At 41.7% G+C, this 21,624-nt stretch overlaps 2 protein-coding genes across 6 annotated transcripts in view; one reads left to right on the forward strand and one right to left on the reverse strand.

Annotated features, from left to right (window-relative positions):
* The window catches only part of stard13.S (StAR related lipid transfer domain containing 13 S homeolog), a 162,187-nt gene extending 161,287 nt beyond the window's left edge, over positions 1-900 (forward strand). For all 5 annotated transcript variants that reach the window (XM_018248448.2, XM_041583219.1, XM_018248449.2 and 2 more), the window contains 1 exon segment: positions 197-900. In XM_018248448.2, the coding sequence (XP_018103937.1) occupies positions 197-314 (118 nt within the window). In that variant the 3' untranslated portion in view covers positions 315-900.
* Positions 901-11,171: 10,271 nt separating this feature from the next.
* kl.S (klotho S homeolog) overlaps positions 11,172-21,624 on the reverse strand; it is a 35,819-nt gene continuing 25,366 nt past the window's right edge. Inside the window, exons 3-5 of the mRNA XM_018250248.2 lie at positions 18,212-18,480; positions 16,239-17,355; positions 11,172-13,061 (exon numbers count right to left, since the gene is read on the reverse strand). Coding sequence (XP_018105737.1) covers positions 12,724-13,061; positions 16,239-17,355; positions 18,212-18,480 — 1,724 coding nt within the window. The 3' untranslated portion in view covers positions 11,172-12,723. The remainder of the gene's footprint in view (positions 13,062-16,238; positions 17,356-18,211; positions 18,481-21,624) is intronic.

Below are 21,624 nucleotides of genomic sequence, written 5' to 3' on the forward strand. Positions count from 1 at the left end.
CTGGGTGGAAGTCAGTGAACTGAGTGGCCCTAGAAAAGGAATGAAGTCTGGGCCTCCCCATTGAGAGGAGGAAGGAACTATGAAGGGAGGTCCAGTCTGTAGCCCTCCTACTGTTGTTGGTATATCTGTAGTTATTATACTGAGCATAGAATAGTTATGGGCCACTTTCTAATCTGATATATTTGTTTTTTTCCAGAGGCCATTCTCCTGAGTGGTACAATAAATGTTTCGGACATCTCTGTGCGTCGGAGGCTTTAAGGATCCGAAATTCTTTCCAGCCAATTTCCACGGAAGGCCCTGAAACCAAAATCTGAGAAATATTATTACATCAGTGGTCGAAAATGAAATGCTGTGAATTGCAGGCAACTTCAGCCAATGCCCACTGACTATAGAGGGATGCTGGGATATGTAGCATAAAGGCAGCTGGAGGAGTTTAGGTGCCATGTTCCTGCTGTATTCCAGCAAATTATGGACTTTGTCTGTATTCATTCCCTCAGACATTCCTCAGTCACATCATAATTAATATTATGTGTTTTAATTTAAAATTGTACAAAAGGTGTAAATATCTGTGTATAGCGTATTGGAAGAGGATTACATATGTATCACATATATGTAAATGAATATAAAGTATATAATTTAATGCTTTCTACGGAAGCTGTGATATTAACATTATTATTTTTAAAAATATGAATATTTGATTCTGATAAGGCTCACCTTGTTTCTGTATATGTACAAGTGCTTCTTGGTCTTACCACCAGTATTATATCAGTATAAGGGAAACTGTGGTTTATTAGATCTGTGTATAGATATATATATTATGGAAGTAATATTTTGTTCTTCTCATCTGTGATGCACTGCGACCTTAAAAAGGTACCTTGTAAATAAAGAGTATTTTTTTCATTCATTGTCTGAATGTCTGTGACCGTCTGCTGAATTCACTGCTATTCTTCCTCTGGGAATCGCTTCTCACTCAGCTGATGTAAAGGAGCGTATAAATGAACTGAGGGCAGGACTATATGGCCGATTCAGCCGCGATCCGACACGCTGCGCAAAATCGCAGGCGTCACATCGGATGCGACGGAAATAAGGTAAGTAATTCAATTGTCGCATCGTGTCGCAGCATTGATGTGACGCGACGCGACTGTCGGATGCAGATGCTGCACGCTGCGTCTGCATCCGACAGTCGTGTTGCATTGCATCAACAATGCGACAAGATCGGACACTGCCATTACTTACCTTGTTTCCGTCGCATCCGACGTGACGCCTGCGATTTTGCGAATTGCGTCGGATCGCGGCTGAATCTGCCATGTAGTCCTGCCCTTACACACGGCCATTTATGCCTGCGCTCCCCTGCGTTGCACTTGCGCTTTCTTCCGTTCAGCGCAGGGGAGCGCAGGAGTAGACACACTCAATTATTGTGAAGGGGACTGTACTCACACATGTATGCTCCGAACACAGATGAAATGCAACATGCTGCGTCCCACCTGCGTTTCGTGCTTCCTACCCCTGTGCTCTTCTGGGGCTGAATGGAAGAAAGCGAAACGCAGGGGAGCACAGGCAAAAACGTCCTTGTGTAAGAGCCCTAAGTCATGATATTATAACGATGAGACAAATGTTTCAACACACAAATGACACCTATATGATTACAATGGGTTAAAAAAAGAACCCATGGACTTTTTGCTGAATTTCGGCAATTTCGCTAATTTTTGGAGAAGCAAAACCGGTCAGATTTGCCCATCACTAGATATTAACAGTTTAACACTTCAAATATTAGGAATCTGTAACAAGAACTCCCTTGCCGCCACCATTGTCAGGACAGAAGAACAAATGATAGAATATCTGATCTGCTGATACATCTCTGCTTGGTTCTAATGAGAACAACAATATACACAGTTAGTAAAATGAAGCTCTAGTAAGTGGGTGACAGGTATTTAGCTAAAAGGGAGCAGAAAAGGCAGCTATTAATGAAGAGGGAAATGTTTCAAAAGAAGATGTAGGTTTTGGCTGACAAAAGACAAACATAACAGAATATGGGAAACTTCTTGCTGCCATAGAAGTAGGTGAAATCATGTCCAAATCAGCTTGGTCTAGGCTGGATGGATAGAATTCTAGAGTGAATGCAATCAGCATGTGTATTTGTAATCATAAAGTTGTCTGAAGAGGGCTGAGATAATAAATGGCCTAAATAAGTTGCAAGACTTCTGTTTGGGATGGTAGAGATAAAAGTAGTAGATATCAGACATGGCAGACGCAGGATAAACGTAAGACTCCTGACCAATGGAATTCAGAAAGATTAAAGAAGTGATAGAGAGTAAAAAGAACAATGGCTAAACAAAGCCCTCCTGCACTACAATCACACAGCTGAGGATACAGTCCAGACCAACAATGTCGGCTCAATTTAGCCCCAGTGAATGGTATTCTTATATTATACTGTATCCCATATATATCCCATTCATCAACATATCAGGAAAGTAGATCCTCCCATACAGTGAGAATGTTGTTTTTACGGGGCCCCATGATTTCTGATGGCGGCCCTGCTTGCTGTACTGGTATTGACTTTCTCTCTTTCTCTTCTCATTTTTAATACTGCAAAGTTATAACTGCTCATCTGCAGTTGCTGGGCCTTTATATAATTTAGCCACAAGAGGGTGCTATCTAAATGCTGCATTTACATTTTAAAAGCAGTCCCCATAAAACACAGTTAATCCTTTTCTTGCTTTTATATAATAAGATCACAAGTGCAGTGTGCAAAGTGCCAATTTGGATGCAATCCACAGGCAGGTGTTTGGTTTTTTTTATTGTTACCCCATAAATCCTGTCATTGTGGTCGCCAGAAGGAGCTGCACTTGATGCATTTATGCTTGCACTTTGATGCAAATCCAATGCAACTGCACTAAACATTCGGTCCGATTGGTGTAATTTCTGGCATTCATCATGTTCACCCTACATTTTCGGGGCAATGTTGCTGCAGCAATCGACGCTTTGGCTTGAGGGTTCCCCTGCACAAGTACGCACAACAGCAGAATAGTTGGAGCAAGCGACAGAAGGAAGGCAGCAGTGCCGGGATACACGTAACAAGTCATTTCCAGTACCTTTAGTATATGAGCTATTTAGGCAACTAACTGAATATTAGCAATTGCACTTGTGCTTGTCAATGACCCCTAGTGGAGGTTTCCCAACTGGTAATTAGGCCATTGCTAATGGCAGTCAGCTGGTTAATTGGAAACACTACATTTTGCTAGATACGAGAACTAGTAACAGTAACAAATCTCAGGGTTACAAAACTCAATCCCTGGGTCTCTGCTCCGTAGAGCTTACAGTCTAAGCGGCATTGATGTTTATATACTTTTTACATTATACGATCAGCTGTCAGCAAATTTTAGTGGTTTTAAGGCAATGTCCCGATTGTTTAGAGAAAGAGAAGAAAAATATGGTGGAAAACTTTTTTTTTAGAAATATCATTTATTGATATTTGAATAGTGGGCAGTTTCACACAACACATTCTAATATTCAGTAGATAGGGGTAGAGGCACAGAAAGGGTGAGCCAAATCACTTATATTATCTTTATTGTTACATAGCATTGCAAACACAGTTATGCAGACATTGTACACCCTTGCCCCATAGAGCTTACAATCTTACCATTCCTTAAAATCCAAGGAAATACTTGTCTTGCTGGGGTAAGTAGGGGCTGACATTGGAGTGTTCTCCTACATCCAAACCCAGTCCTCTAAGCGCCCAATGTATAGCAATCTATTTGCATGTTCTAATCGAGAACGAATCTTCTATTGCCCCAACATGGGCAAAAAACAAGTCACAAAGTTTGCCCTGGATCTAAAGCAACCAGTAAGGCAGCTGCTATATGCTGATTGGTTGCTATAGACTGCTGAGACTAATTATATTACCCCAATATCTAGAGGCATGTACCTAATGCTAATTATAGTATAAGGTAAAAAGCCCCATTCATTTTTCATTACTATGTTTAATCTAAAAGTATTTTATCTGTACAGCAGGTACTGGGGACAATAGTGGCCCTATACTGGCACCAGAGTGGGGACAATAGTGACCCTATACTGGCACCAGAGTGGGGACAATAGTGACCCTAAACTGGCACCAGAGTGGGGACAATAGTGACTCTAAACTGGCACCAGAGTGGGGACAATAGTGACCCTAAACTGGCACCCGAGTGGGGACAATAGTGACCCTAAACTGGCACCAGAGTGGGGACAATAGTGACTCTAAACTGGCACCCGAGTGGGGACAATAGTGACCCTATACTGGCACCAGAGTCGGGACAATAGTGACCCTAAACTGGCACCCGAGTGGGGACAATAGTGACCCTATACTGACACCTGAGTGGGGACAATAGTGACCCTATACTGCCACCAGAGTGGGGACAATAGTGACCCTATACTGGCACCTGAGTGGGGACAATAGTGACCCTATACTGGCACCTGAGTGGGGACAATAGTGACCCTATACTGGCACCTGAGTGGGGACAATAGTGACCCTAAACTGGCACCAGAGTGGGGACAATAGTGACCCTATACTGGCACCAGAGTGGGGACAATAGTGACCCTATACTGGCACCAGAGTGGGGACAATAGTGACCCTAAACTGGCACCAGAGTGGGGACAATAGTGACCCTAAACTGGCACCAGAGTGGGGACAATAGTGACCCTAAACTGGCACCAGAGTGGGGATCTGTTCAGCAGGTACCAGAGTGGGGACAATAGTGACCCTAAACTGGCACCCGAGTGGGGACAATAGTGACCCTAAACTGGCACCAGAGTGGGGACAATAGTGACCCTAAACTGGCACCAGAGTGGGGATCTGTTCAGCAGGTACCAGAGTGGGGACAATAGTGACCCTAAACTGGCACCCGAGTGGGGACAATAGTGACCCTATACTGGCACCAGAGTGGGGACAATAGTGACCCTAAACTGGCACCAGAGTGGGGACAATTGTGACCCTATACTGGCACCTCACATGGGATGCCACTTTATCTCTGATAGGCAACTTAATGGTAATCTTATAATTATATTGTCAATGAATTGACTTTTTAAATACAGGGAGTCCCTGGGTTACAAACATCCGACTTAAAGGGATACTGTCATGGGAAAAAACTTTTTTTTCAAAATGAATCAGTTAATAGTGCTGCTCCAGCAGAATTCTGCACTGAAATCCATTTCTCAAAAGAGCAAACAGATTTTTTTATATGCAATTTTGAAATCTGACATGGGGCTAGACATTTTGTCAATTCCCCAGCTGCCCCCAGTCACGTGACTTGTGCTCTGATAAGCTTCAATCACTCTTTACTGCTGTACTGCAAGTTGGAGTGATATCACCCCCTCCCCTTTTTCCCCCCAGCAGCCAAACAAAAGAACAATGGGAAGGTAACCAGATAACAGCTCCCTAACACAAGATAACAACTGCCTGGTAGATCTAAGAACAACACTCAATAGTAAAAACCCATGTCCCACTGAGACACATTCAGTTACATTGAGAAGGAAAAACAGCAGCCTGCCAGAAAGCATTTCTCTCCTAAAGTGCAGGCACAAGTCACATGACCAGGGGCAGCTGGGAAATTGACAAAATGTCTAGCCCCATGTCAGATTTCGAAATTGAATATAAAAAAATCTGCTGGAGTAACACTATTAAGTGATGCATTTTGAAAAAAACATTTTCCGATGACAGGATCCCTTTATATACAACTCACACCTAAAAACTGAGGCTATTACAGTAATGTACTGTAGTTTGCTTGGCCTTTATTAGCATTTAGCTTTAATAAACCACCTGTCCCAATCCCCTCTGGCATGTGTTGTCTAAAGAGGAGCACAGACAGATAACAATTAATATGTACAGAAAGGTAAAATAAATACCTGTAATATGTTAAGACAAACATTTGTTACATTCAATGGGTAAATGTACCTGTTCCAACTTACATACTAATAAACAAACCTACAGACCCTATCTCATATGTAACCTGCCTGCATTTAAACTGTCAGGCTTGTGCCAATGTTCTGGAACTGGGCCTGGTGCCCCATGAATAGAATATTGTGTGCGTGCTTAATTTCATTATACAATAAGGTACATCATCCATGAGCAGAGAGTAATTCAGAGCTTATTCCCTATTACATCTAAGTGCACTTCTGAATTGCCAAACTATTTGGCCAGATACCCATCACCTACGCTACGTCTGACGCACATAATTATATATTTTACATAATGAATAACAATCACACACATGAAACTACCTTATGAATATATACTACTCAACCGTTTGGTGCGCCATGTTCAGTCACCGTTGTGTTGATTCATAACACACACGTGACGTTTCTAAAACTAGTTGCAAAGTTATATACATATATACATTTACACATCACTGTAGAGATTTGGGAGAGCAGCAAGGTCTTGCTAGCCCATCTCATATTCAAAATCAGAACATAATAATAATACAATAAATGGAATAGGAAAACAGAAGGCGAGAAGAATAGTTGTTGCACCCATTAAATATAATCTCCATTAGCTGTGAATCTCTCAAACATGTTTCAAAGTCGCCACACAGTCAGTCTGCTCAATGGTGAGTGGAGTTGAAGCCTTGGTCTAATGGGTGGTTTTGGGATTTCTGCTTGGCAGAAGTTGTAGGGTTTAATGGAAGGTTCCTGGGAATGTCTGTACATAATCCACATCCTGCAGGGCTAATTAGCAATTTGTTTAGATGTATATTGCCTGTCTGCAGGGGGTATCTGAATTAATAGCCAATAAGCCAGGGGTGCCCAAAAGGTAGATCGGGATCTACCAATAGACCTTTAGCTGGTGATCAGTAGATCTCAAGACACTGTCTAGTCTTGAGATCTACAGCTTGTCTTAATCTCCCTTCTGTTTAATTCAGATATTTGTCATGGAATATAACGCTAACAGTGCTTTTATGGATATAGATCATAATGGGACAACATCACTTAGGGGCACATTTACTTAGGGTCGAATATCGAGGGTTAATTAACCCTCGATATTCGACTGTAGAAGTTAAATCCTTCGACTTCGAATATCGAAGTCGAAGGATTTACCGCAATTCGTTCGATCGAACAATCGAAGGAAAAATTAACGAACGGATTTTAATCCATCGATCGAACGATTTTTCTTTGACCAGAAATTTGTTAGAAAACCTATGGGGTCCTTCCCCATAGGCTAACATTGATGCTCTGTAGGTTTTACTTGGCGAAGTAGGGGGTCGTTTTTTTTTAAAGAGACAGTACTTCAACTATCGAATGGTCGAATAGTCAAACGATTTTTAGTTCGAATCGTTCGATTCGTAGTCGTAGTCGAAGTAGCCAATTCGATGGTCGAAGTAGCCAAAAAAACACTTCGAAGTTTTTTTCATTCGAATCCTTCACTCAAGCTAAGTAAATGTGCCCCCAAAAGTAGACCTCACATTAGTAAAGTATGGGCTCTCCTGCAATAAGCAATGTAGGATGTGAATCCAATTTTAAAATATAAGGTGACAACCCTAGATTCCACTTTTACTTGGTATTGAGAGATGAACCCATTTTGACAATCATTCATTATCTTTGGCTTAAATAAACTTATTAATAAACTTAATTAATTCAGTTACACAAGCTTGAACCTCATTTAGACAAAACCTCATTGAAGCAACCTATTGATAGTTACAGTAAGCACTACTTAATTATGTAATAGGCAACATAAATATATAGTGAATAAAGTACCCCCTCTTGTAAAATATAAGGATATTATAAGTTACCGAGGAGTTTCATGACCATATAAAAACACGAGGCCGAAGGCCGAGTGTTTTTATACAGGTCATGGAACTCCGAGGTTACTTCTAATATCCTCATATTTTACAACTGGGGGTACTTTATTTATTATAATACACAAGTTTCGGTGAGTCATGTGACAGAAATGACATCAGAACTCACCGTTTATAACTGATGACATCAGAACTCACCGTTTATAAGGATATAATTTACAGGATATTCATGGCTTTTGTGTATTATATATGAATATAGTATAGAAGTTTGTTTCTTTTTGTTTTATTTTCATTATTTTCACTTATGGGGTTTATTTTGGCTTTTTCTTGGTTTCGTTTTGGAGATTTTTATTTTTCTTAGCAGGAAGACACTCACACAGTCATTTGTATTCCATGGAGAGCAGTGGCATAACTATAGTGGAAGCAGACCCCGCAGTTGCAGGAGGCCCAGGGAATAGGAGGGCCATAAACTGTGGGGTCTGCTTCCTCTATAGCTAATAAGTAAACCACCTCCTCCCCAGCCGCCTTCTTACCAGCGGGGAAGGGAATGCAAGTCAGGTCGGGCCTGGGCGGGGTCAGGCAGGGCATGGGCGGAGTTGGAGTGGCGGGAGGATGGGGATCGGAGTGCGCTGGGCCTCATTAAAGGTTTTTTTTGCAGGGGGGCCAGGCACACTCTAGTTACGCCACTGAGCACTTTTAGTTCAATATTTAGGTAATTGTGACTAGGGATGCACCGAATCCACTATTTTGGATTCGGCCAAACATCCGAATCCTGCTCGAGAGATTTGGCCGAATACCGAACCAAATCCTAATTTGCATATGCAAATTAGGGATGGGAAGGGGAAAACATTTTTTACTTCCTTGTTTTGTGACAAAAAGTCATGCGATTTCCCTCCCTGTCCCTAATTTGCATTTGCAAACTAGGATTCGGATTCGGTAAGGCCGGGCAGAAGGATTCCTGCTGAAAAAGGCCTAATCCTGGCCAAATACCAAACCGAATGCTGGATTCGGTGCACCCTAATTGTGACCCTAGTCAATGATTTTTTTTTTATACTAAAATTGACTGTGAGGTTTAAGATTATATTGGGAACTTGGGTATATATCTGGAGCCCCTATAGACTTTCGTTTGGTTTGGAATAAAAAGAGAACTAACGGTCAACAATGAATGAGTCTAAACACACTGGGGGTCATTTATCAACACTGGGCAAATTTGCCCATGGACAGTAACCCATGGCAACCAATCAAATTGCTGCATTCATTGTTCTACTTACAGCTGGCTTCAAAAAGCTAATCACTGATTGGTTGCTATAGGTAACTGCCCATGGGCAAATGTGCCCAGTGTTGATAAATGAGCCCCCTTATGTTTTATGCTTCTGTATCAGCCCAAGACCACCACATCTCTGTAACAGTGAAGATATGTGCCCCCACAACCTGCTCCCAGTCTTCTTTCACAAACACATTCTCTAGGCTGTGGTCACTTGCCTTAGCTTAAGGTAAGGCTCCCCGACCTTTTTTTTTTTTTTTTTACTTTATTTTTATTTGTTTTTCAAATTGCATTTGGCCTCTTCACGTTGACCTTGTTAAACAGTTACATACAGTGGTTTTCATTCAGTTTCAGAGAATCATGTTGCATCACAGTTTATCATTTACACAATTGATTGTCTAATTGGAAGAAAAGAGAGAAGGGTCAAGAAAGAAGAGGACGAGGAGGAGATAAAGAAGAAGAGGAGATAAGAGAAATAGAGTTAAATAGAATAAAATAGAGTAAAATAAAATAATTTGTAACAATAACAATGTAACATGTTGTCACCATGTCGCTATTTCTCTTAATATTCAACGTACAGTAGATGTTTCAAGTTAGGGGGCATTATCTTCCATTTCTGATGAGGGCCTGGTCCTTCCCATATTGAGGCAAGGGCACATCTTGTAGCTGAGCATATTTCAGTCGCTAATTTGTTGTAGCTTTTGGGTATTTCAGGGAGTATTTTGCCCACCAATTGTGCCAGTTATCTGCCACCATTCCGCAGCCCCTAAAGCATGTTCCTGGATATTTTGGGTCACATTTGTATAACTGGTCCGATGACACGTACAAATCGTACAGGATGTTATAGGGTTTTTCTTTAATGATGATGTTCCGTGAGATATGCGCTATAGCTACAAACAAGTCTGTCCATTGTTTGATCAAGAGGGACTCTCCTATGTGTGTTTCCCATTTTTGTTGGTATTTTGTTTTCTCTGGGATTCTATTGTAGTCTGCAATAGTAGTCTGTTCATCTCAGAGACCAAGGCTCTTCGAAAGGATACATTGCTATAGATCAATTTGAACCTTTTTAATTTAACTTCAGACATCTTTGGGAATACAGACTTAATATAATGAGATACGTGGCAGAATTGAAATCTATCTTGTTCGTTTGCTTCAAATATGTTCAAAGAAGTGTCTTTGACTTTATAGTAATGCTGTCGCAGGATTACGTCCCTTGGAGGTTCCCCCTCTCTAGGTTTGCTTCTGAGTGTCCTTTGTATCCGGTCTATCATGTTCCAGTCGGGCTCAATATCGGGGAGGATTTTCTGAAATAGCATTGAGATGGTTAGTTCAAGGTCAGTGTAGCTGTCAGGCAGGTGTGGAGATTATTACGTCTAGAGTGGTTCTTAAGATCCTCTTGTTGCTCATTTATGACGCATAGTTATCTTTAAATCTCTGAAATCTCAGCGTCGGCTTGGGCGCACTAGGCTTGGATACTGTCTATGGCCTCCTCATTTTCTGCCACCCAATTACCAAGCGCCACTACTTCTGCGCTTATTTCTATAACTGTCCGCTGCTGCAATATGGTAATTAGTCTTTCAAGCCTATCGTATAAGTCTGTGAGGTCTCCTTTACAGACCTGATCTGTGAGTTCTGTTGTGTGTTCTGTCAGAGACTGCTCGTCGCCATCTTGGCTGCCTGGGGCCTGTTTTTTGCATTTAAAGAAATCTGCCTTATTGCTGCCTTATTGGTTTTTGGCTTGGGTCCCATCTGTGTAGCGTAGACCAGATTTTGCTCTCAGGGAGAACCAGTTAATCCATGAAGAGTCTTTTTAGTGAGTTTTCATACAGTGGGTGAACGGAGCTCACAGGTCACACTGCCATCCGGGTACTCGGCATGGCCACGCCCCCAATTTTTTTTTACCCATGAGCCACATTCAAATGTGAAAAGATTTGGGGAGCAACACAAGCATGAAAATAAATCCTGGGGTTGACAAATACGGGTTGTGATTGGCTATTTGGTAGCCCCTATAAGGACTGGCAGCCTACAGGAGACTCTGTTTGGCAGTACAACTGGTTTTTATGCAACTAAACTTGCCTCCAAGCCTGGAATTCAAAAATAAACACCTGCTTTAAGGCCACTGAGAGCAACATCAAAGGGGTTGGAGAGCAACATTCTGCTTGCAAACCACTGGTTGGGGGTGACACTAGCTTGGGGACTGATGTACAATATCCAATCTATAAATATATTCCTATGACAAGTGTATCCTTCCTTTACACTCTTGTTTCATATGACCCATATTCTTAACTTCTCAACAGCTTCCCAGAGCTCACTAAGCATGTACAGTGCCCACTAGAACACAAAAGACAACCCCTACAAGATGCAAGATGGGAAGCTCCTGTAGTTAAATCATAGATCATTACATAGGGCTGCTGACCCCTCTAGGCTGGTTCAATAAGTTCAGTATATAACATTCAGAACGTCTAGCCATGCACTTTTTAGTTCTCCTTTAAGTTTGTGACCTGCAAAACATCTGCAAGGAAAGTTATAGAAAAGTACAGTCTTGGGCAGTCACCTTAGTATATGAGCTTGTATATCTGCCTGGAGAAGTAAAAATTATGCTTGATGTTATAAATAGGAAAGAAAGCTATAACTATAAGTAGCTGTAAGGTGACAAGCCTACATGTACAAAGCCATAAGAGTCAGAGTCAAAATAGGCCAGATATCTATCAGAAAGGTTTGAAAATCCCTTTGGGATGAGGACCACATTGGTCATTGATACAGTCCTCTCCTGCCAGCCTACACTGCCGCCTACACTGCCGCCTACAATGGCTAAATCGGCAAACAAGCAGATCTTTCCCTGATTTGCCCACTTAGAACTGAACCATATCGACCAACATCAGACAATGTTCGGCAGGCCCTTCGGAGGGTCCCATATACAGACCAATAGGCTAAAGATTCGGAACAGAAGGTCCAAGTGGGCAGCTTTAATTGGCCTGTGCATGGCTAAGAGTGTTGTTGCTGAGGGTGGGCAATAGTTAGATGCCAGGTCTCTAGGTCTTGGGCACTGTAACAGGTTGGGTATTAGGTTTAATCAGATTAGGGGAGGTGAGTCAGTAAGAGTCATCTCGCCAGGTGATGGAATTCTAATTTGTTGACAGTTTTGTACTGGGTACATAGGACATCCTTTTAGAAGACACGGCCTATGCTTCATTTTCAGTTACTAATAAGGACTTTAGTATAAACTGTTGGGCCACCAACTTTACAAGTGTCTGACATAAACTAGCAACCAAATACCTGCCCATAAAAAATGTTGTCCAATTTGTGACAGCTGCATTTAAAAGAAGGCTGCCAGTTACTGTGTATTTCCTATCCAATCCAATTCAAGGAAATGCTTTGATTAAATAGTGCAAAAACGTTTACATATAATAGTTCTAGACAATACAAGAGGAAGTAACAAAAATAGATTCATACAAAGCAGTCTATGGGCTCAATAACATAGGGCTCTCCTATACAATGGTTCACAGTATTCGGCAGTGCAAAAGGGGTCCTGGTTGATCCCAATGGATGCCATAGGAAGATTATATCATGTTGCATAAGGAATCTGGTACCAACAGGATGAACCAATATTTTGCTTCCTCTTCCTTCAGCCAAAGGGACAGTTACATGTGATTGTGCAAACTGCTTTGTCACATCTCATCTGGAACAGGATCACTACTTGTATCTCCTTTTACCTTTTTTTGAATAATATGTGATCATAAAAACAGACACAATTAAAACAATAAATATAAAGGCTACAAATGCCAGGAGATATTTTCTGGTCTGGAAGAAGTGACAGTCTGAACATGGGGCCAGCTCTACAGGACATGTGACGGTTGGCATCTCAGGGTTTGGGAATCCATTTTTGTCTATGATTTCTTGATAATGTTTCATGGAGGGCTTTGGAGCAAAGCGATTGGCAGCGTAAGCGTATAGGCCATATCTGGGGTCCATTCTGTCATTAAAGGAATAGGCAAAATATCCCTGTAGGTTGACACCATCAAGAAGGATTGCTGAAAATAATAGGAAATGGGTTTTTATTTTGTTATCAAGTAATTCCATAAAAAAAGACAAGATACAAGGATAACTATCAGAGTAGTCTACAACAAGGGTGTCTAGCTGGAGAAACTTGAGCTAAATTGGCTTTCCAAAGGATTCTTATGGTCGAGTACTGCCCAGGCCTCCTGAGACTTATTTTAAGGGTGGTGGCACATGTTAAGATTTGGGAGAGATTAGTCGCTCAGCGACAAATTTCCTCTTATTTGGGCAACTAATCTCCCCAAAATGCCTTCCCGCTTTGTTTTCGGAAGTTGTTTTCGGAGAAATTTTGGATGACTTCTGGAAAACTGAAGCGATCCGTATGCCATCCTGCCACAATTTACATTCTAGCCGATGGGAAGGTATTTTCTGGGAGATTAGTTGCCCAAAGAAGAGGAGATTTGTCGATGGGAGCGACTTCGGAAAGCCGAATTGACCCAAGTGCCATTCCATCACTGGGCAACTAATCTCCCCGAATCTCCAGGTGTCTCTCTTTTAACTATAACTGGTTGGTTGCTCTTTACTGAGCTTGTGAAAAGCCATTTGCAATAAGTGACATGCTGACACACTTATTGCAAATGGCTTTTCACAAGCTCAGTAAAGAGCAACCAACCAGTTATAGTTAAAATCTGGCTAAAAGACTTGTTGTCATGAAATACCAAACAATATTTGCCCACTTGCTGGGAAATGTTGGCCAAAATAAGAATAAAGGACAAAGAACAAAGGATATGACTCATAAGGACACAGATTGCAAAGCTGGATATTTTCAAAGAAGATTACAAAAGTGTATCTGTTTCTAGATAGTTAGTTTAATAAAATAGTATTTTAATCAGAAAGTTAGAGCCAAGCTGGCTGGGTTGCCTGGGCCAGTGATACCCAGCAGTGGCTTGTGAGTAATATGTTGCTCACCAAAACCTTGGGCAGTTGGGTGTTGCTCCTAGTTGCCTCAAAACAGGTGCTTATTTTTGAGTTGTTGATTAAGAGTCAAGTTTTGGTTGAATAAACACCAGGGGGCACATTTACTTAGCTCGAGTGAAGGATTCGAATGAGAAATACTTCGAATTTCAAAGTATTTTTTTGGCTACTTCGACAATCGAATTGGCTACTTCAAACTTCGACTACGACTTGGATGATTCAAACTAAAAATCATTCGACCATTCAATAGTCGAAGTACTGTCTCTTTAAAAAAACTTCAACCACCTACTTCGCCACCCAAAACCTACCGAGCACCAATGTTAGCCTATGGGGACCTTCCCCTAAAGCTTTCTAAGCTTTTTTTGGAAAATCCTTCGATTGGTGGATTAAAATCCTTCGAAAAATGATTTTTCCTCCAATCATTTGCCGTAAATCCTTCGACTTCGATATTCGAAGTCGAAGGATTTTACTTCGAGGGTCAAATATCGAGGTTTAATTAACCCTCGATATTCGACCAATAGTAAATGTGCCCCCAGGTGTATTGTCAAACAGAGCTTCCTGTAGGCTGCCAGTCCACATAGGGGATAGCAAATAGCCAATCACAGCCCTTATTTGGCACCACTCAAGAATATTTTTATGCCTCTGTTGCTCCCCAACTCATTTTACATCTGGATGCGGCTCACAGGTGAAAAAAGGTTGGGGATCCCTGGCCTAGGGCGTCCCCTCTAACATATTGGTTTCTCTCACTCATAGGAAACCATACTTTAGACTTTCAATGCCACCAAAACTGTGAGCTTAATACACTGCTCTCTCTACTGGCAGCAATATAATTAAAATATCAAAAGATTAGTAGATGGCTTATAAAGAAAAAAATAATGGATTATGTTTGATCCATCTTCCTGTAACCTGGTAACTTGAAAGTAATAAATGCCTTGTGAGATTCCTAATGGTTGAGCCACATGTAACGTAGGCTTCAGAGATAATCCCCATCTGAGAAGAGTTATTTGTAAAGTAACTAGTGTAACATTTATATCATGAACTAATGATTCCTATTATTATTGTGGGGTTTGCCAGTGATCTGTATCCAACCCTCAATGATAAGTTCAGGAAAGCAGCTATTTTACGGACTGCTTAGTTCTTCCATTACCATTGGTTTTATCGAGTGCAAAACCTATAAACTAGTTTTATTTCTTCTTTACATACAAAGTTGAATACTATGTATTAAATTATAATACTATGAAATTACATTTTTCTATGGCTTGGCAGCAATAACAAAAGTATCAGCACCGGGGCCTGGGTGTAGGCAGAGCAGCTGAACACTCACCCTCCCTCCGGACGCAGTTTTTAGAGCAGATTTGCATCAGTGACAGTATCCGGAGGGCCCCAAGCTAGCGCTCAAAGTAGTTGCTCCCAATTTGATCAAATGGTTTATGATTCATTTACTATTATGGGGTAGTTCTTCACTGCCATCAATAAAATATGTGAAGGTCCCAAAGAACCTACTGCCTCATCTTTTATCATCATTAGCCACATTCTACTGATATTAGAATGTGTATAATATATATTAAAAAAAAACAGTTACAAGTATAGTTATAGGATCATTATCCAGAAACCCGACAGCTCCAAATTATAGAAAATCAATCACAGACCCCATTTTAACCAAATCACTCACCTTTTTTTTCTGTAATAATAACACAGTACCTTGTACTTGATCCCAACTAAGATATACTTATTCCTTATTGGAGACAAAACAATCCTATTGGGTTTATTCCATATTTAAGACATTTTTAGCAAATTTAAGGTATGGCAATCCAAATTACAGAAAGATCCATTGTCAAGAAAACCCCAGGTCCTGAGCGTTTTGAATAATAGGATAATGGTGAAAGTATAAGGGCAGAGACACATGGTCAGATTTGGGAAGATTAATCACCCAGCAACAAATTTCCTCTTCTTCGGGGCAACTCATCCCCCCGAACTGCCTCCCCTGCCTTCACGAGGAAACTTCGGGCAATTTCGGAAAACCAATCGCTCTGAGTGCCGTCCCGCTGGTGATTTTAATTCTAGCCAGCGAGAAAGCAGGGGAAGGCAGTTCGGGGAAATTAGTCACCCACGAAGAAGAGGAGATTTGTTGGTGGGCGACTAATCTCGCCGATTCTGACCGTGTGCCTCTGCCCTTAGAAATAAAAAATGTGCAAAGTGTTGCAGCTAAATTAAAATAGAAACACAAACTTTCTTACCTTTCAAAGCCTCATTAATGTAGTTCTCCAAGTAATAGACTCTTAACTTATCCTGCATGGGACTGTGAGCATCATCAATGCCATTTACTAAGATATAAATTGGAATGTCGCCATACTTGCATTTAACCCAGTTCAAAACTTTCCGTAACCCCCATGGAACAACGGCACATTTATTAGGGGAGTGCATCCACGTGATGTCTGTGATAAACTGAACCTCCAGTCTGTGATCGTACTTGGACACGTCTTCTTTCTCCCACTGTACAAGATCCGTGGTGTAATGGCTTAAAGCGAAAAAATCGAAAGTTCCTTGGATCAAATTTTTCTCCTCCTCTGTGAATGAAGGCAAGTCAAACTCGAATACATCAAGATTGTTTCTTGGCGCCAGCCAATCCCGCATCACTTTCGGGTAATCTCCACTAAGAAAAATGGGATCAGCCAACCGGCCAATTTCGAATTCTAAAATCCTGCTGCTGGTTTCTTTATCGTTCTTAGAGAAAGGGGATGCTGGTTCCACCCAATCCGCTTGGACAGCTATGGATATTTGCCCTTTCTGCATTTTTCGGAAGTCTCTGTCATACAGACGCCAGGCTAGCGCATGGGCTTTCAGAAGATTGTGGCCGGCAGCATAGGTGAGATTTCTCATAGAAGGTTCATTCATGGTTATCCACATACCCACATAATTTCCAAGTTCTTTAAAGCAAAGTCTTGCATATTCAACAAAGGCAGTGACAGTATGGTAGTTCACCCACCCTCCATTTCTATGTAAGTCAATTGGTAGACCTTGGTTCTCAGCGAGAGGCTGCCACAGGGCTACAACTGGCGTGATGTTCACCCGGAGCAGCTCACTCACAAAGCACTGATAGTAGTGTAAGACCTTGTGGTTTATTAGACTCAGATTTCCAAGAGGAAGGATGGCAGCCCACTTTAGTGCAAAGTAGAAATGAGTGATATGTACCTCACGGAGCATAGAGATTTGCTGTCTTATTGAAGCAAGGTCAACGCAATGAGTTTTTCGCTTTGGGACTGTTATTCCTTCCACTTTAGTGAGGCCGTTTGTTTTGTTCATGTCCCATACATACACATTAGGATCATTGAATTGGGAGGGAGTGGTATCTATCTACAAGGAGAAAAACAGACATTGAACAGAACATAAGCAACAAAAGATCCAATTGAGGGGTCACTTACTGAGACCATGGTTGCAAGTGCAAGAGCACTAAGAGGTCTAGCTGCTCTATGTGTTGCATTAAAAATCTACAAGGGCATAAGGGTGGTGGCACACAGGGAGATTAGTTGCAAAGTGATAAATCTTCGCTACTGTGGGTGCTTAGTCTCCCTGAAATGCCTTCCCACCAACAAGAATGTGAATCGCCACTGGGATGGCATACATGTTGCTTCGGTTTTCCGAAGTCGCCTCACACGGGCGATTTCGTAAAACAAAGTGATGCTCATGCCTTCCGGCCAGTAAATCACATTCTTGCCGGCGGGAAAGCATTTCAGGCAGATTAGTCGACCGCAGTATTGAAGATGTATCACTTGCCGGCTAATCTCCCCGTGTGCCAGCACCCTTAAGTACAGGGCTCTGGTATGGCACTCCATAACCTCTGAATGTCTGGTAGGGTTGCCACCTGTCCGGTTTTGACCCAGACAGAACATTTTTTTTGAAGGGCTGTCTGGATCGAAACTGCCTCCCCGGTTTTACAAATTAGGAAAACTGGGCAGGATTCCCTATGATTGAAGCGGCGATTGGCCAATTGATAATCACCACATCATAGCCCCGCCCATGATGTCATGACTCTGCCTCAGCGCATCACACACCCGTCCCATTACATCACAGCCACGCCCCCTGCCCTTAGTTAGACGGGCCGAAAGTTGGAAACCCTAAAGTCTGGGTGACACTCAAGTTAGGGGGCAGGTAGGGGGCGCAGTGGCTGTACCTGGGCATTCATAATTGGCCCTTATAGTGTCTAACTTACATGGATTGTGTAGGCTGAGGTCCCCCAAGCAAAATCACATGGAAAGGTTCCTTGCACTGGTTGGTTATCTGGCAGCAGAGGAAATCCATTCAACTTAATAAGCTGCTGATAAAAGAGCGCTGAGGATTTGGGCATCAGCTTCTTGTTATGGCTTGTGAAATCAACATAGAACAATCCACGCCTTATGGTATATTCTCTGAGCCACTCAAATCCATCCATCAGGGACCAGGCAGTATATCCAATAACATTTACTCCATCATGTTTAATTGCTGGAATGAAAGAAACGAACAGGAGAAATTAAACAGGTTGTGATTTTAAAGGGAAAAACAAAAAAAAAACTCAAATTTTTTGAGATTTATTATATCCCGAGGCTGCAAAAAGTCAGGATCCAAAAATACTCCAGCTCAAAACTGCTGAGGTCATGTAGAAGTCAATGGCAGATGTCCCTTTTACAGTTGTAAGATATCACGATCTGCGTTGGGTTTTGTATGACAATCCACATAATTTGTGGTTTTCGGGGTGTCAGAAAAATTTGTACGATTAGAATTTTTTCACAACTTTATTGAGTCTTTTCCCACACCAAAGTTTTTCTGTAAAATTATGGATGGGAGTTTGGTCGAATTATTTTAAATAAAATAATGAGAATATTTTGAGTTTAAGTAAAACATAGCATAGCAGCTAATTAATGGAGCAAGTAAGTTGCAGGTAAAACTTAGTCCCTTTGAAAAATGAAGCAATGAAAATTGAGCGTAGGACTGGCCAGATATGGGATGACTTTGACGTAGTTGGCCAGCTTAAATATATTGCAATATATGGACAAACAATCCCTGTTTTGTTTAAAGGGTTCTTATTATTAGACCAAGCTACATATAAATAATATGTCAAAATAGACCACTTCCATGTCCAACCTGGCCACTAGGGATGTAGCGAACGTCGGAAAAAAAGTTTGCGAACATATTCGCGAACTTGCGTCAAAAATGCGAACGGTTCGCGAACGTCGCGAACCCCATAGACTTCAATGGGAAGGCGAATTTTAAAAGCTAAAAAAGACATTTCTGGCCAGAAAAATGATTTTAAAGTTGTTTAAAGGGTGCAACGACCTGGACAGTGGCATGCCAAAGGGGGATCAAGGGCAAAAATGTATCTGAAAAATACATTTTGACACAGCGCTGCGTTTTGTGCTGTAAAGGGCAGAAATCACACTACATTTCTAAACCTGTGTAATAAACTGCTTTAAAACGTCCGGCGTCTACATGCCAATCAAGTCGTGTAAAGGTTACAGCCTGTTCACACGCAAAGACGAAACGCGGCGCTTACTGCAACGCAAAAAAACGCAAAGAGCTTTAATGAATGATACCGTCAAGTGAGCAAATAATAGTTGTTAATTACTAGTTGCTTGTCACCTCCAGGATGTTCGTCCTGTTGGTGGCAATATTTCTGTAGTGGTGTGTTTAGCAGTCACCGTGCTTGTGCGCACGTGCACGGTCAGGCAGAGGTAGTTCAATGTACAGTGAAGTGAACCAAAAAACACTGATTCTGCAGTGTGGGCCCAGTTTTGGTCTACTTTATTGATCACCTGCGGTGACCATAAAAGATGCGATTTTGCCACTGTTGCAGAACCCTGAAAAATTAGGCATGTGTACTTTCCTGAAAAATTATGTTTTTTTTGTCGCAGCCACTGAAGCACAGAGGCCAGAAAAAATATGCCATATGAATGCTAAAAATATAAAAAATTTTTGTCGCAGCCACTGAAGCACAGAGGCCAGAAAAAATATGCCATATGAATGCTAAAAATATAATTTTTTTTTGTCACAGCCACTGAAGCACAGAGGCCAGAAAAAATATGCCATATGAATGCTAAAAATATAATTTTTTTTTGTCACAGCCACTGAAGCACAGAGGCCAGAAAAAATATGCCATATAAATGCTGAAAATATGAATTTTTTTTGGTCGCAGCCACTGAAGCACAGAGGCCAGAAAAAATATGCCATATAAATGCTAAAAATAGTCATTTTTTTGTCGCAGCCACTGAAGCACAGAGGCCAGAAAAAATATGCCATATAAATGCTGAAAATAGTCATTTTTTTGGTCGCAGCCACTGAAGCACAGAGGCCAGAAAAAATATGCCATATAAATGCTGAAAATAGTCATTTTTTTGGTCGCAGCCACTGAAGCACAGAGGCCAGAAAAAATATGCCATATAAATGCTGAAAATAGTCATTTTTTTTGTCGCAGCCACTGAAGCACAGAGGCCAGAAAAAATATGCCATATAAATGCTAAAAATAGTCATTTTTTTTTGTCGCAGCCACTGCAGCACAGAGGCCAGGAAAAATATGCCATATAAATGCTGAAAATATTCATTTTTTTTTGTCGCACCCACTGCAGCACAGAGGCCAGAAAAAATATGCCATATAAATGCTGAAAATATAAAAAAAATTTGTCGCAGCCACTGAAGCACAGAGGCCAGAAAAAATATGCCATATAAATGCTGAAAATATTCATTTTTTTTTGTCGCAGCCACTGAAGCACAGAGGCCAGAAAAAATATGCCATATAAATGCTGAAAATATGAATTTTTTTGGTTGCAGCCACTGAAGCACAGAGGCCAGAAAAACTCAGGATTTACCTGGATTCAAATGAAACCAGTAGGGTTTGCACCCTAGTTTGTAACGGTGGCGGAGGGAGGAGGACGCTAAAGGACAGCTGTGTGTGGAGTCATGCAGCGTGCAGAGAAGGACAGCTGCATGGGGAGTCAGAACAAGTCTTCCGGCGTGCAGTAACCCTCCGAGATCCACGCCTCGTTCTTTTTAATAAAGGTCAGGTAATCCACACTTTTGTGACCTAGGCGAGTTCTCTTCTCAGTTACAATCCCTCCTGCTGCACTGAAGGTTCTTTCTGAGAGGACACTTGAGGCGGGGCAAGACAAGAGGTTCATGGCAAATTGTGACAGCTCTGGCCACAGATCAAGCCTGCGCACCCAGTAGTCCAGGGGTTCATCGCTCCTCAGAGTGTTGATATCTGCAGTTAATGCCAGGTAGTCTGCTACCTGCCGGTCGAGGCGTTCTTTGAGGGTGGATCCAGAAGGGTTCTGGCGCTGCCTTGGACTGAAAAACATTTGCATGTCTGACGTTACAGAGTGGCCAAAGTGCTTTGTCCTTGCAGGTGCGCTCACGGCAGGATTACTGGCACCTCTGCCCCTGGAATGTTGATGAGTTCCTGAAGTGACATCACCCTTAAAAGCATTGTACAACATGTTTTGCAGGCTGGTTTGTAAATGCAGCATCCTTTCGGACTTGTGGTACGTTGGTAACATTTCTGCCACTTTATGCTTGTACCGAGGGTCTTGTAGCATTGCGACCCAGTACAGGTCCTTCTCCTTAAGCCTCTTGATACGGGGGTCCTTCAACAGGCAT

Source organism: Xenopus laevis, chromosome 2S (genome assembly GCF_017654675.1).
Source record: "Xenopus laevis strain J_2021 chromosome 2S, Xenopus_laevis_v10.1, whole genome shotgun sequence".
NCBI classification, from domain to species: domain Eukaryota; kingdom Metazoa; phylum Chordata; class Amphibia; order Anura; family Pipidae; genus Xenopus; species Xenopus laevis.